We start from the raw sequence: 17,014 nt of genomic DNA, 5'->3' as shown, positions 1-17,014 counted from the left end.
GCGGGGCGGGGCGGGCATCGGCGGTAGCCCACCTGGCGGTGGGAGCCCCGCGGCCGGCTGGGCCGCTCGTCTGCCCCTGCCAAGGTGGGATGCGCCGCCCTCCCCTCGCACCTCCCCGGGGCGGGACCCGCCGGGGGCATCTCCCCGGCCCTGTGGCCATCCGCCATCGCAGCGAGGGTGGTGCCTGGGCTTGTCCGGTGCGAGGCTTCGCCCGCCACCGCCGCTGTGGAGAGACGGCTTAAAAATCCTGCCCGCCCGCCCCTGTTCGCGGGGTCGGGAAAGCGGCGGCTGCAGCCCCAGCCTTGCTAACCCCGTCAGGGCACGGTCCGAGCCAGCGCTGCCTGGGCGCAGCTGGTGCCGAGGGGGCTGGTGCTGAAGCGTGGGTCGTCTCCTCCTCCTCCTCCTCCTGGAGCGCTCCCCGGGGTCCTCAGCGAAACGGCGCCCCGGCTTTCTCACCCTGGCGCCCCTGAAGCCGCACAGCGAGGGGCTCGTCGCGAGTAGACGGCCTGCAGCCCCACCCCCGGCGCGTGTGCGGAGAAGCCGTTCTCGGTGCTAATCGTTCCCTCGCTGTTCTTCGGGAGAGGCTGGAATCGTGCGAGATGGCAAATAGAAAGCTGCCTCCTCAGCTGTGGCACTGGAGACCGGACAGCCCGCGGCGGCAGATGCGGTGTCACAGCTGGAAAATCTAACTTTTGCTGTTGCTCTGGGCTGAGAGTTCTGGTGGCTCCTCCTCCTCCTCCTCCAGCACATTCCTTGGTTTCTAATTTGAGGGCTAATTTAAAATAAAGGCTTAGTAACAGTGGCCAGTGCTTGGAAAAGCTCGCTCACCTGGGGTGACTAGGCAGTTTACCCTAACCCTAGTGAATAGGGATGGTGTTAATATAATGCAGCGTAGTTGTAGCCGGGTTGGTTGTAGGATATTGGAGAGACAGGTTTGGTGAGGTAATACCATAAACTCACTGAACATTAAATCCCCCCAAATGAGGGTAAATCCATCCTCCTCATCGTATCCACTCATTATACTCCACACCTGAACATAGCCATTATATGAACAACATACCCCCATATCTCAATGTCTGTACTTTCACCTGTTAAACTTTTACCCCCAATGGGGGAGATTGCCGATTATGTATTCCTTACGTCACCCGTTCCTAAACCGAATTTCACACTCCTTGATAATCTGTACCTTATTCCCTGATAACTAGAAACTTCTATGCTTAAACTCTGTACCGTTTTCTTTTTACTTCAACATCATCTTAATAAAATTATTAAATCTTTTATTGGACCAGCTTCTGTTATTGAGAGAGACAAGCTTTTGAAGAAGAGCTCTGTGTTAGCTCGAAAGCTTGTCTCTCTCGCCAACAGAAGTTGGTCCAATAAAAGATACTCCCTTACCAACTTGGTCTCTGTGATGGTCTAAATGATCAGTTTCTATATAATTTAAGCTTTCACTTAAAAGAGAAATTAAATATCTAGCTGTGAACTTCAGTCTCTGCCACTCTTTGTGGTCACTAAATTTTCCATATGCCTCTGACTGCAGCCAGCAGCTTTGTATCCACTTTTTGATACAGATATCCTGTGCCCCACACTCCTTACTTAAAAAAGTCCCAGGTACTTTTTTACCTCACTTCTGACCTCCAGTGAGAAGTTCTTCATCCTCTTCTTTGGTAACAGCCACAAAAGGTTGTCCTAATATCAGCCTGATTTAAAAAAATACATAAATCTTAAAATACTAGTTTTTGAGAATAAAGAAAAAATCAAAAGTTTAAATGTATTTAATACATGTTATCTAAGGTAACAGTCACGTGCAGGGGGAGGGAGATCAGGAAGCGGGCGGGCGCGCGGCTGGAATCGGATCCGCCGGTCGGGCTGCTCGCGCTGCCATGAGCCGCGGCTGTTACCTGGCGCTGTGCGCGTGGCCCGTGCAATTCGAGAAGGCGAATCCTGTCAACTGCGTCTTCTTCGATGAGGTCAATAAGCAGGTGCGATACCCAGATGGGGTAAAATATTACAGTAACAGTTAATTGCAACTTAGTCTGTGAATATTATAAGGAACAGGAACTATGTTTTTATGTGTGTGGACTGTGCCTAGCTTACTGTTGATGCTACCCAAATAATACCTCTTGGAGATTCTTAGGCCTCATCTCCACTTAAAGTCTTACTAGTATAACTGTGGCTCAGGGATGTGATTTTTTTTTTTTTTTAACATGGGTATGCCAGTAGAAAACCTTAGACACAGTTATACTAATAGAAGGCACTATATAGCAGTATAGCTTAGTTTGTTTTGCTGAACCAGAATAAATTATATAGGTCTAAGTGCTTTTATACTGGTATAACTGCATCTACGCTAGGAAGTTTTGTTGCTTTAGTTATGGTGGCTTAGTTAAAGCTACAAAACTTTTAAGTGTGGACAAGGCCTTAGAGATTACATATATGGCCAGGGTTTACACTACCATGTTTGGTCAGCATAATTATGTTGGTCAAGGGGGTGAAAAAACCATGCCCCCAGATGACATAACTATGTCAGCAAAACCCCGAGACCGCATCTACGCTCAAAAGTAAAGTGGACCCTGCTGTGTTGCTCAGGGGTGTAAAAAATCCACCCCTTGAGTGACATAGTTAAGCCAACCTAACCTCTGGTGTAGGCAGTTCTAGGTCAACCTAGCTACCGTGACTCCAGGAGGTTGATTAACTACGCTGATGGGAGAACCCCTCCCCTCACGGTTGCGAGTGCCTACACTGAAGTGCTGCAGTGGCTGCTGTAGTATTTTGAGTATAGATAAGCCTTCAGTGTAAATGCAGCTATGCTGATAAGAGTGCCTCTGTCCAAGTAGCTAACGTCATGGGAGATGGTGGAGTTATATACCAACAGAAAAACTCCTCCTATCAGCATAAGCTGCATCTACACTAGTGGGTTCTCTCAGTATAACTATATCAATAAAGCATTTGTAGTGCAGAAAAGGCCTCAGTTTCTGTTCTATTGCTAACATGCTAACTGTCAGGTTCCTTTTTCTCAGTTGTGACTTTTTTATTGTTTCAAACCTTGTACTTGAGGTATTAAGCCTTCTTATTGTCTGACTTTAAAAAAAAATTGTACAATAAACTTTGGGACTGATACACAGTTCTCCATTTTGTGCTCCAGTTTGCATAGTATTTGAACTCTGCATTATTACTAAGCCCCATCCTTTTCGGTTTAAACCGATTTCAAAAAAATCCTGGGTTTTACAAAAAGTATTATTTGGTTTTTTTTTTTCTGATTTTTCACGCTGCTTTTGTGTCATACAAATAATTAAAAAAACTTGTTTTATTAGCAAAATACAGTACATTGCATTTTTAATATATAACAATACATTAGTCTGCGTGTGTATATGCAAAGCTGCCTGTTGAATTAAAGCTACTTATTAGTCTAGAAGATATACACAATAAACAAACAGGGGCACACACAAGCCCTGAAGTGCATGCACATCTGAATGTACTGATTAATCTGACACCTAGCATGTACTCATTTCAAGCTGCTAGCAGATAACGGTTTAAAGATCTGACATGCTAAAATGGGAAGAAAACAAAATTTTTTATCAGAATATGTTTCACAAGGAAGTATTTGAAAGTTTAAAAAAACCAAACAGGTGAAAAGGATGAAGTTGAGTGTATGCACTGCAAATGGTGTGGCCCAATTATTAAATGTAAATATTATAGACAACTAGTTCTATGTCTGTAACAGTAAACTGTTTATTAAAATGAAAAGTTTTATTTGGGCATTAGAGATGTATTGTTTTCTAAACTCGGAGGTAGCATTGTGTTTCGAGTTCTGTTTTAGTTCTGCAGTAAACAACATTGAATTTCATTCATCAGAGCATTAATCTACCGAATACTTCCCCCTCTGTCCATCCATCCACCAAAATAAACCCTAATATTTGCTCAGAAAAAATAAGTTTTTTCCACTGATTTTCACCTGTTTTTGTTGTTGTGGTAATAAACAGCGATAAATTCCTGAGAAAAATTAAAACTGAAAACAAAGGGCCCTAATTATTACTTAATAGGGGCTTATTTGATTTCCTTTCTTTTTGACAGACACAACTTTTCAAGGACTCCTTGGAACCTAGATAGATACTAGGTGACTACATTACCCTTTTTACATATCCCTGTATACAGATCTTAACAAAATACCTAAATCCCTTGGAGTTCTATGAGTAAATGCTTCTTGTTGCTTAAGGTCACTTTGAATGCTAATTGGTGTCTCTCTTACTCGAGAGTTGAACAAAATATACTTCTCCTTTAGTTGTAATTTTTAAGGTCACTCTTTACTTCCAAATATGACTTCTCTTGGACCTATGCTGTCTTGCTTGCTTGTCATGAATGCATCCGATGAAGTGAGCTGTAGTTCACGAAAGCTTATGCTCAAACAAATTTGTTAGTCTTTAAGGTGCCACAAGTACTCCTTTTCTTTTTTTCTTTTTAGAGCTCATCTCTTATATTTGGGTGGTTTTACAGAAATAAGGCTTGTTGAGACCATGATATGACTTTGAGGTAGCTATGAAGCTGTGTCTTAAAATGCCTTTTTTTAAAAATATGCGATTTTAACTCTTAGGTTTTTGCTGTTCGATCTGGTGGAGCCACTGGGGTGGTTGTTAAAGGGTTGGAGGACAAAAATCCCATTTCATTCAGGTATGATCAGCAAGGTATTTTAATCTGTATTCTGTACTGCTCTAGGATACCAATTGTGATCTTGCAGCTATCTTTTACTGTATATGTCTCTTGGTTGTACTGTAGTTTGTCACCCAGGAGCAATATCCGTAAAGTACTGGAATGTCTTGATCCTATTGCTTGTTTTAAGAACATATTTTCATTCAATAACAACAAATGCAGTAAGTTTTCTTAAAACAAAAAACCCCATTGAAGAAAATTGTTAATATTCCCTTTATGGTTGAAAATTCAAACACACCCAAAACTCAAGAGTTTCAAACAAGCAAACAAACAAAAAATGTGGTTGTACATGAACTGAGACTTAGCATAAGTTGTAATTTGGCATTATTGAACATTAGCAGTCAGATGCACTTAAAACATATGAGGGCCAATTTATGGCAGGTGTGGGAACCATAATTTTGAATTTACCTACTTATGCATTTAAATTCTCAAGCCATAATATTTCCTTAATATAGGCATTGCATTTTAATGTATCTTGTTTAATCTAACTCATATTTCTATAAAATAGATGGCATCTTTTGCTAACATGCTCTAAACTTCCATGAATCTCAAATTTCCATGTGCCTGTATGGTTGCAATACCCCAAAGAAACTACTTATCTGTTCTGTATCTGTGGAAGAACACCTGTAAAAATCTGTGATTAAAAGCTCTGTCCTCTTTCAGCCTCCTATTTCCTAGGAAAAAATGTATATTTTTATTAACACATCATAAATTATTAAGATAATGGCATCGAAAGTAAACTTATAAAGTTTGTGGATGATACCAAGCTGAGAGGGGGTGCAAGTGCTTGGAGGATAGGACTGAAATTTAAAATGATCTGGACAAACTGAAGAAATGGTTTGAAGTAAGTAGGATGAAATTCAATAAAGACAAACGCAAAGTACTCCACTTAGGAAAGAACAATCAGTTGTACACATACAAAATGGGAAATGACTGGAAAGAGTACTGTGGAAGGGGATTTGGGGGTTATAGTGGATCATAAGCTAAATATGAGTCAGCAGTCTCACAATGTTGCAAAAAAAGCAAACATCAGCAGGAGTGTTGTAAGCAAGACACAAGAAGTAATTCTTCCACTCTACTCCACACTGATAAGGCCTCAACTGGAGTATTGTGTCCAATTCTGGGTGGTGCATTTCAAGAAAGATGTGGACAAATTGGAGAAAGTCTAGAGGAGAACACAAAAATGATTAAAGGTCTAGAAAACACGACCCATGAGGCAAGATTGAAAAAATTGGGTTTGTTTAGTGTGGCGAGGAGGAAACTTAGGGGGGACAAACTTTTAAGTATATAAAGGAGGAGGGTGAAAATTTGTTCTCCTCAACATCTGAGGATAGAACAAGAAGTAATGGGCTTTAAATTTCAGCAAGAGAGGTTTAAGTTGGTCATTAGGAAAAACTTCTAACTGTCAGAGTAGTTAAGCACTGGAACTAAGTGCCTAGGGAGGTTGTGGAATCTCTTGTCATTGGATGTTTTTTAGGAACAGGTTACGCTTGTCAGGAATGGTCTAGTTATTAGTCCCGCCTTGAGTGCAGGGAACTGGACTAGATGACCGATTGAGATCCCTTGCAGTCCTACAGTTCTGTGATAAAATCCTAGTATGGACAAGACAATTGTACGTTTAACACGTTAGCAGATCAGGGTAAGCACTAGTACATGGGGGCCCTATCTAGCAAGGCCATGAGTGCCTTCAATTCTGACATCAGTGGGATTTGAAGGTGTGCAGCAAATTCTCTGAAGTCCTAGTGCCTTGTAGGTTGGAACCACAATCCATCTCTCTCAGCTGACTGTCTTCCCCTACTGTTTACCTTGACTTGCTGACACATGTTAAAATTACCATGGCTTTGTCCCCACTAAGATTTTACTGCTTGTTAGTTAACATGATAAAAATACCGGTATACCTTTTTTCCCCCCCAAGTGTGGCTGTGCCCTTTTACACTAATTTCAGGATCCACAGGTATCAATCTGGCTTCCCAATTAGTAAATAGTTTTAGAACACAGAGGCAAAGTTACTAGTCCTGCAATGTCACTGACATTGGTGTGGCTGAGAGTATTCAGCACCTTTGCACAATTAGGCACAAAGCAAGCATTCTTTTTTTCTACATTACATTAAGCTATAGTTTTCTGTCATGCATTCAGTTAGAATTAGAGTATGAGCAAAGTTCATAATTCTTCCTTGAATTCCATTTCATAGTAGCAATAAAACAGTCAAGGCAGAGCATTTCTTGGAAGCTGTTGAATCTTGTATGTGGCTATAATCATTTGTAACTCCATAGTAGACTTGATCCATTCAGGAATTCTTCAGGAATATACTGCCTGTTGTATCTCGATGCATCAATATTGGACCTTATATTTGTCTGGCAGTTCTTATAAGTTGTACGCAAGAATGTCTGCCTTTCATTTTGCCTATCCGTTCTCTTTTTGGAGAAATAACAGTTGTTAAAATTTTCTAACAAATGATAGAAATATACTCCTGATTGATTTTTATTTTATTTATTGGTGTAGAATGGAAGACAAAGGGGAAGTGAAATGCATCAAGTTTTCTTTGGGGAACAAGATATTGGCTGTTCAGAGAACCTCAAAGAGTGTGGTAAGAAAATTTGCTACAAACACAGGAAACTGGAACTAGAATTCTGGCCTCTCAGGTCCCAAAACACTGGTCTCTGCCATACAAGCTAAAAGAGTTCCTCTATCTGACAACCAAAGTAATAGTTTTCTGATCCATTCTGTGACTGAGCCAGGAGAGGTCACCATTCTCACTCTCTGATGCACGAAAAGCCAGTTTTTTTCTGAAGATCCGATGACATCTGTGGATCCAAATAGTCACTCTTACTATCCACTCTTTGAGGGACGAACCCTTCAGGATGGGTGTCTGATCATTCTGAATTGAAATGTATTTCCTAGCTTTTCCAGGACTTTTTTTCTGCAGAAAGAATGATTTGGCCTTAAAAGTGTAAACTCTTAATGAAAACTGATTTCTTCCCATGAAGAATTGGCTAGGAGATAGGATTATTTCTCCAAGTGGAAAAGAAGCATTGTAATGTTTTACACTAGTATATCTAATCCAAAATAGGTAGAGATGGTAAATTTACTCACCTCCTGTTTTGTGCTCATCAGATTCAATGCTTCATAGTTGCTAATATTCTAATATTACTTATTTCAGGACTTTTTGAACTTTATTCCAGACAGCCCTCAACTAGAATATACACAAGAATGCAAGGTATGTTGTGAATTCACTTCCTTAGTTTAAATGAAGTGCTAATACAAAACTAGGTGTTTTATATAGATTCTCTGAACCACTGATGCACATGAATAGTGACATGAGTGAAGTGTGCTCCAGGCAGCCCGTTGTTCTGTTCTTGGTAGCATCTGAGATTCGGAAGTTAGTTCCCTAGTAAATTTTTTGTGCATATGTAACCAAACCCTGTATGGGCTGCCAGTGGGCATGACTTGGAGACTGTCAGCGCCAAAAGCATGAACCCTCAATTGCTTGATCTAAAAGACTAATGAGAGAGACTCCCATTGACTTTGGTGAACAATGGAGCAAGCCCTAGGTCCCTGCTGCAGGAAGCAGCAACACACCATAAACTTTGTATGTGAACCAGAGGGAGTGAAAGGACTATACTTTCTAGTGTGGGTTACTCTCCACAGGACCATATATCACAAGGTGGTGGGTGCCCCTTAGCTCTGACAGCAGTGGGAATAGAGGATGCTCAGCACCTTGCAGGGTTGGATCCCTATTTCCCATTTGACTGCCCCAAAATACAATTTCTCTTTCCATTTAGTGCTTCCCTCTGCACTTTGATTCTAATGGAAGTATTTGGTAGCTTTTGTTAGCATAGTTAATGGCTGTGAAAATGACTCAAACTGGTAACATTTTAAAATTATTACGGTTGAATATGCTTAGCTCTCACAAGTTGTTTTAGAACTTGCACTGGTTGTCCCCCTGAGTGGTGACATGTGCTGCTTCCACAGTATTTTCAGCCCTTTCTGGAGCCAAGCTCAGGGAACTGGAAACAGGAAATTGCTAGGGTACTGGTAATGCTAAGTCACTAATGAATCCAGACCACTTTAGCACGGTGGTCAAATAACTAATGTGAAAAGAAGGGGGAGTTTGGGTGGGTGTCTCTCAATCCGGTCCTTTGGGCACTATTATCCATATTACCCAGACCACCACTATGTTTGACTCTAATGGACATGGAAGCTGAATTGCATGCTCGCCAACAGTTTGTCCCCTAGTTAGGGTTGTGAGGATAAGAGGACAGTATACATATGCTTTTTTTCTACCATTGCTGTATCTTTTATGGATTTTTACCAAAAAGAGGATTTTAATACCTTTATAAATGTAAGACTGTCTCTTCACAATAGCTTTCCAATAATAACAATGAAAGAATGGTTTAGCATGACATCTCTGTAGATAATTATTATAATAATAATCCATGTATTACTCTGTGACTGTGCAAGAGGATGAGTGCAAATACCAACAGGCTGAAGAAATATTTCAGGTAGTACTTGTGAAAGGTGCCAGACTGAGGGTCATAAAATAAAGACGTACTATTATGATTTGGTACCCTGCACGGCAGTAGTTCCTGCAGTTAGACCAGGGGCCTCAAACACGCGGCCCCTCCCCCCCAGCGCTTACCTAAAGCGGCTCCGGCCCGGCGCACACTGGGGATAGGGCTGCCTCCCTCCCTGCCCTGCCCCCATGCCGCTCTGGGAAGCGGCCAGAACCTGGGGGAGGGGGGCACAGGGGTCTGTGTATTGTCCTTGCTTCCAGAACCCCTCCTGCAGCCGCGCCCCCTGCTGCACCCTGCACCCCTCCTGCACTCCAACCCCCTGTCCTGAGCCCCCTGCCACACCCCTCACCCCTCCTGGACCCCACACCCCAACTCCCTGCCCTGAGCTCCCTGAGCCTGGGGGCAGGGAGGGGGCAGAGTTGGGGTGGGGATTTCGGGGAAGGGGTTGGAATGGGGGCAGGGAAGGGGTGAAAAGAGGTGGGGCAGGGAAGGAGCCTCATGGAAGGGCAGAGTGGGGGCAGGGCTGGGGGCAGCGGGGGGGGGGTCGTCAGTGATGCGGCCCTTGGACCAACGTACTAGTCCTCATGTGGCCCTCGTGGTCATTTGAGTTTGAGACCCCTGAGTTAGACCAATAATGGGTCTACCAGGCAAACCAAAACTGAAATATACTAGGGTAGATGCAAGTTCCCAGATTCTAAGCTAAAATTTTACTTGTTTATACAGATAGTTAATAATCTGTTTATATCTTCTTTTAATAAAAGACCAAGAATGCCAACATTTTAGGCTTTTGCTGGACAAGTTCTACAGAAATTGTCTTCATAACAGATCAAGGAATTGAATTCTATCAGGTAATCCAAATAATTGTCTGGTAAAAATGTGCATATTTGGAAATTTCAGCATTAAATTTTATTGTTGCTTAGAGGTTAAATGTCTTAATTATCTTGCAGTCCCTGGCTCTGAACTTCTTACCTCTAGCCCTGAACTGTTTAGTATGATTATACAAGGAAACTGAGATAAGGAAAAAGTGAATGTTTTATCCTGGAGAATTTTTTGGTGTTTTTGCTTTTAGAGAGTTAAATGCAATTTTTTTTGGACATTGTATATGTTGTTGTTTTACTATCACAACAAGCTATTTATGCTATTATTAGAAAATATACTCGAGTGAGAAGGATTTAATTAATCTATTTAGCAACTCTGGCTTAGTAAATCTCTTTAATTGTAGTAAAATTAATATAAATGTTAACAAATTTGAAATATTTTTTTACTTCATGCAAAGTAAAGCAGCAATATATTTAAGAGTGCACGAATTCAGTGCTAAGCTTAACAGAGTTAATGCCCATTAGCTAAGACCATGTCACACCTGCCCATCCCTGACATGTCCAATATACCATCTTAAACCCATCTCCCTCCCATCTTGTCCTAATTCCTTAACTGCTGAGTTCTCCTCAGATTTTTGTATTTAACTTGTGTGCTGTTGGAGTGATCTACTGGATAAACATTCCTCTTTCTGGTGATTAGGTGAATGTTTTCTGAAAATACTATTGGAGTGTGTTGATCATGTTGAGCAGGCGATAAGGCAGTGGCTGAATTTAAAAAAAAAAAATCAAAAACCCATAGAATAAACTTGTGCACAATGGACTGCAGAGCTAAATCTGTTTCTCACTTGACTTCAGTGAGGTCCCACATGTACCAGGAGTCTACCCATATGAAGCAAGCTGTGGGATTTGGAGTAGGGACTGTCTTCTGTATGTACCGCACGAGGTGGATTGATTATAATCAGTTATATTAATTATTTAAATCAGCAAGCAGGGAATCTTGATTTTAATAATTGATTTTAATCTTGTTTTGTATTTATACTTCTTAGTTATTTTCCGAAAGAGAGGTTCATTCTCATTGATTTGGTATAACCGTTAAAAGTATCGATTTGCTACTAATGATAGTCTTTCCACTAAATTGGCTGGTACTATTTGGCAACCAGGAGGATATACTATATCTATAGGCATTTATTTAAACAATTATATAGCTTAACATATATTTTATTCTGATTCATACTTTTTACATCTTTTATGTTAAATGGCAAATGACACGCTATTTTTTTTACTCATTTGTGTCAAGCTGCATTTGGATGGAAATTGGAATTACATTAAAAATGCACAAAAGCAGTATTGTAAAATTTGCTTTTATTAAATAAACTACCTTAAATGTGCTAATACATAAGCTTATTTTTCTTATCAAAACGTGTTTTGCATTTAAAACTGATTTATTAAACAGATGAAGTATTAACTGTAGTTAGTGAATTGACAGATTTATTTATAGTCATCATGGGGCAGATTTTCAAAGGTCTTTAGGAACCTAAAGATACAGATATATGCTTAATGGGTTTTTCCTAAGCACCATGGGAGATAGGCACCTAATCTGCGTAGGCACTTTTGAAAATTCCACTAGGCTCCTAAAGGTGTTTGAACATCTGGCCCCACCCAGGTCCTTAAAAGTGTTTAGAACAGGTATATCTCATCCTCTCCCAACTGTTCTTTTTTTATCCATAGCTTAGATATGGACAAGCTTTTCTGCCTTTTTTAACTCCCAGTCAGTTTCTCAACTTTGAACTAGTCCAAATGAAGAAAATAGACTGCACCTGCAATCTAAACAGAAACCAAAAGAATTTAAGACAAAAGCTTTTTGAACAACAGAAACTGAAAGTATTTGCGTTAGGAAAAATGTAAACATCAGCATTTGCTGCATTTTAAAGACTGAAAATAATATAGATACTTATGTTATACCAATAAAATAAAAACCAGCAGGATCTTATTAAAGGGAAAAAGGCAAAATACCACATTTATTATGAATACAGAAAGAATCATAGTAAGCAGTTAGTTATAGCTATAACATTCCATTCAGTTTCATATTTATTCACACATTCATACACACACAGGTTCTGCAAGGTAGTTATCATAGTTACCAGCCTTTGAGTTGCTCATGCCAAGCCACTGGCCAGGTGGCCTGGACATGAGGAGGGAGCAGGGCCTTGTCAGATGCTCATCTGATGCTCCTGGAAGTTGGTTTGCAGAATCAGACCCCAAAGTTCTCACTTTCTAGAGTCCATTTTTATAGGAGTTTCTTCCTATGCCAGTCTATGGGAATTGCTTCATCATGCTGTTGCTGAATCAATCAGCAGATAGCACATTCCTGACGGCTCTGTGCTGCTAGATGTTATCTTGTTCTTTGGTTCTCCCATTCTTGAGGCTGTTGGGTGGATTCCAGTCTGCCCTCCGGGGGTCCTTTGGTTATTTCCACTTGACGCCTTCTTCAGCGGATGGACACTGGATTCTTAGGCTGGCACCTCCCCATATCATTCAGTTATTATCCACACCAAGCATTCATCCACATACATCCTCTATCTCTATTTTAATCACAATGGTTAATACAACAAAAGGGCGGGGAGTCTCTGGGTGCTGTTTCTGTTGTTAGAGTATTGCTTTGAGTCTCTCTCTGTGTGAATTGCTTTGAGAACAGACTCTGTCTTAGAATGTACTAACACAATTAGCAGCTTGCAAGTTTCACACATAGAGGGAGAGAAACAGTACCAAAAACCAAGAGACCTCTTAATTAGTAATACCCTGGAATTTAAACTCTGGGGAATCAAACTCATTTGTGATTTTAATATAGAACTTCTTTAATATGATTCAACACTTAACTTAATGCAGTACGTGACATTGTCAGATTTGTAAATGTTGAGTTGACCTGAAAAGGTTAAGATACTTCCCCCCCCCCCCCCCCCGATCCTGTATATAACTGAATAAATATCACTCTTTAACACCTTAAATTTGTGGAGGGTTCATTGATGCTGCATATTTATTTAGATTTCTTAATAGATAATAAGTTTAGGCTTTAACATAGGGCATCATAATTTAAAATTGAACATGATATATTTTCAAAAAGAAAAATGTATTTAAATCTATTTTTATTTAAAAAATCGTCAATATTTATCCATCTTGGTGGGGCACCTAGCACAGTGGGGCCACTAGCCGCTACTGGAATAGTAAAGGTGCTATTACTTTGTGTCTTCAGGTATTACCAGAGAAGCGAAGTTTGAAACTGGTGAAAAATCAGAATATCAATGTAAACTGGTACATGTATTGCCCGGAGAGTTCCGTCATTCTGCTATCGACTACAGTCCTTGGCAATGTCCTCCAGCCATTCTATTTCAAGGTAAGGGACACATTCCCAATCTTGAGTTTTGTTTGATACATTGGGTTTTTCAGGGGACTGTCTCCTCCCCACCTCTCATCCCCCACTCACCAATGTTGGTCTTTTCTATTTTTAGTTTCCTCCTAGATGTGTAATGGTTCCAGTCCCTCATACAAATAAAAATAAAAAAGCAGACAAAATGAAAACCTACGCGCCAATCTTTCTCTCTGTGAGTAGAGAAGGAAGAGATTTCTATTTGTAAATACTTGGGAGACACTCTAACACTCGATAGATGTGCCTCCACAGGGAAGTGAGTCAATATGATGCTGGATAGCTGACATTAGAGGAGTAATGCAGCAAAAGCAAAGTCAATGATACATACATTTTGGTGGCCCAGTGACTTTGCAAAAGGATTATATCTTTCCAGAAATTACCCTTTCAGTTAAATACATTTAAACACAACTTGAAAATCCAACCCCAGTAGCAACTACAGTACCCTAAGCCTTCAATTTCTGCAGAATGTGATCTTTCATTTAAAGGAAAAACTAAGTTTCTAGTACTCTTGCTTGTAACTGTAACCTTCTAAATGTGAATGAATACATTGTTCTCTTCTTGAGCCTGTGGAGACAACTGCTAGTTGTTCCCAAGCATCATGACATTGAAAAGATTTGAGTTATTTCTGCAGCTGCTGTTTCAAACCCTTTGGGCAGCATTTCAGTCTGACAAGAAACTTTCATGCTGCTGTGGTTTGAGGAAAGCTATGACTATGAGCTCAGCAGCTGAACACTGAAAATATTCATGGGAGAGAGGGATTCTATGGGGGGGTAGAACTGCACTCCTTTCTTTCCTCCCTCCCCATCTCCAAAGAAGCAGAAGTCTTTGAGTGGGGTGAAGAGAGCACACCCCTTTCTTCCAGCAGTCAGAGGGAGGAGGTAAAATGGAGGTTTCCCATGTGTCATGCCTACTGCTCCAGTTTACGTGAAAGGAGCCCCCAAGCAGGATCCTGGGACAGCAGGGTGCCAGGAGTCTTGGCATCTTCCTGGCAGATGATGGGGTGAAGGCATAGGCTTCTGATCAGAGTTTTGCCAAGGACCTTGCTGGCCAGTAGGTACCCAGTGAATTCTTTCAACTTCTCAATTAAAATGTTAATATTGTGATAACTTCCTCAAGAGACCTTTGAAGATACAAAATTTGAAATAAAACTTTCAGGAGAGGTCAGTTGTAAAAAGAAAAGCTTCCATGATCTATGTAAGGCTTCTACCCCCCTCCCAAAGAGGCTGAGTGCCTACTGTTCTCATTAGAGAGATGTGGATGGTCAGCTCCTCTGAAAATCAGGCCATTCTGGTCTAGAATTCCAGATTCAACTATAAATGGGTTTGACTATAGATTCTTATATTAGTTTAATTAAACTGAAACGGAAGCGTAAGACCTCATTCACTGAAACTGGTGCAGTAGAATGTTAAAGTAATAACTCTGCTGTTCATATAGTGCCTACCAAAACAGGGATGGGGCCACATTACAAATAGTAGTAAATAAATGAGTTGATTGCTCTAAAATCTTCTCTTCTTTTTGGAACAGTATCACCACTTCTCACAACTAGTGAGTGCCATTCATATTATCACAGGCCTTCATAGAAAGGAAAGAAGAAACTTTTTCTAGATTAGACCTGACAGACTGAAACTTTATTTTTTTAAACAGGGAGGAACAATGTCAAAATTATCAAAGTTTGAAATTGAATTGCCTGCAGTACCCAAGTCCTCCAAACTCAGCCTTTCTGAAAGAGATATTGCTATGGCTACAATGTACGTATCACTGAATAATCAGTCTTTTCCTTCATTTAAAGGGTATTGACAGCTTTTGTAGTGGAGATCCAGAGAGAGGAGGGTACAGTCCAGTCATGGTAAAATGATTTCACTCATTGATTTGGCTTTTTATCTTATTATAGAGTATTGTTAAAGTGCTTGGTACTGGACTGAAAGTAAAGGAGCCTAAAGAACTCTTATAAAAATATAGAACTGATTAGGAAGTGGATGAGACTCTATCATTTGAGAGAGATAAAATTAAACATTACAGTAGGCTGGTAAATGTACAAGAGAGACCAATCTTGTATGGACAGAGCTGGCCTGAATGATAGATATGTCACTTAATTTAGATTCTGTAAGCTACTTGACTTTTATGTATAACTTCATGTGAGTTGTTTTGTGAGGGAGAAGCAATGTGACCATGACAGACTGGTCAGACACTGCAGTAATAGGATAACTTGCTGTCTTCATTGTAGAAAGGGTCTCCTAGGTGCAATTTTTCTGCTAGTATATTCATTTATTTGAAGAATAACATTTTAATCATGTTGTTTTGTTAGATATGGGCAGCTTTATGTTCTCTATCTGAGGCATCATTCAAGGACTTCCAATAGTACCGGAGCAGAAGTAGTCCTTTATCATTTACCAAGGTAAATTGTGTTTTGGTTTTTATTTTTAGATATAAATGACCTTGCTGATCAATGCCTTTTATCTCTGATGTTAATGTTTTCATAGGGAAAGCTCCTGTAAGAAGATGCATATATTAAAGTTGAACAGGACAGGAAAGTTTGCATTGAATGTTGTAGATAACTTGGTGGTAGTTCATCATCAGGACACTGAGGTATGATCTGCCTACAGATTATTTATGTCTTGTCTTTAAAGTTTGTGCTAGATTTTCTGAAGGCAATGGGCCTGTTCCTTCAAATACTTTTGCATGTACTTAGTCTTTCCAAGTAAAGCTAAGGATGTGTGTAAGTGTTTTCAGGATCAGGGCCGAAATTTGTAATTTACAGGGGAAAAAATTCGTAATTTACAGGGGGGAAAATCCCACTCCTAATTGCAATGCATTGGAATGAAAATCATAATTCAGATCCATCTTCTTTTCAGTTTCTTCTTTCTCTCTCTCTCTCTTCCCCCCCCGCACCCCATCCCTCCCCAAAAAAAGAAAAAGTTGGGGGGCATAAACCTGTCTGCTTCTCTCAGCCTAAAGGTTTATATGTTTACAGCTGGAGCAAAGCTGGTTCAGCCATTGAAAGCCCCATGTTCCTCTTATGATTAGAAACTTTGCATTCTAGTAATTCAAATGGTTGCAGCTAGAAACTGATCTTGATTTTTAAGTCTCAAACAAATCTTAAAAACCCACATATGGGGAGAAAATAATAGTTCACATGATTTTTAAAGTTTTTGATTGTTTGTTTTTTTAAAGTCATGTGTACAAAAGAACTTTTCCATCTCTCTGTTTTGGGCCAGGGGCATGTGTTTATAGGATGCAACTAAGCCAGTATAACAAATTTTATTTTGTAGTGTAGTGGATGTAGAGTAGTGCCTACTACTATTCAGATTGCAAAACAGTTACCATTCTAGAACCCTGTAATTTTCATGGTCTTGATTCTCCAAAACATTCACCTTTTTGGAGGCTGTCTTCCTATCTCTTGCTTCAAAAGTTAAGCTTATTTTTGAGAAAGGATTGAGCAAAATCTTTCTGTATGTTTTTGAGTTTTAGGAGAATGGCAAAACTACTTCCCTATTGTGTGTGTTGTGTTCTAATAAAATACACCTTTTCAATAAAGCTGTAGCAAAAATGCTGAA

The 17,014-nt window shown here is 40.1% G+C and overlaps 1 protein-coding gene across 4 annotated transcripts in view; it reads left to right on the top strand.

Moving 5' to 3' along the window:
* RMC1 (regulator of MON1-CCZ1) overlaps positions 1-17,014 on the top strand; it is a 28,815-nt gene that overhangs the window by 227 nt on the left and 11,574 nt on the right. For 2 of the 4 annotated variants that reach the window (XM_084621451.1, XM_084621449.1), the window contains exons 2-9: positions 4,589-4,665; positions 7,207-7,291; positions 7,865-7,921; positions 9,980-10,066; positions 13,287-13,427; positions 15,105-15,208; positions 15,766-15,855; positions 15,941-16,046. In XM_084621451.1, coding sequence (XP_084477577.1) covers positions 4,589-4,665; positions 7,207-7,291; positions 7,865-7,921; positions 9,980-10,066; positions 13,287-13,427; positions 15,105-15,208; positions 15,766-15,855; positions 15,941-16,046 — 747 coding nt within the window. Of the gene's footprint in view, positions 1-1,794; positions 1,983-4,071; positions 4,115-4,588; positions 4,666-7,206; positions 7,292-7,864; positions 7,922-9,979; positions 10,067-13,286; positions 13,428-15,104; positions 15,209-15,765; positions 15,856-15,940; positions 16,047-17,014 lie in introns of those variants that run through there. The other 2 variants (XM_084621452.1, XM_084621450.1) reach the window with 2 other exon arrangements.

This window comes from Lepidochelys olivacea, assembly GCF_965140295.1.
Source record: "Lepidochelys olivacea isolate rLepOli2 genome assembly, chromosome: 2".
Taxonomy (NCBI): Eukaryota; Metazoa; Chordata; order Testudines; family Cheloniidae; genus Lepidochelys; species Lepidochelys olivacea.
Note: the sequence above shows the minus strand (reverse complement) of the source record. Positions and strands in the feature narration are given on the sequence as shown.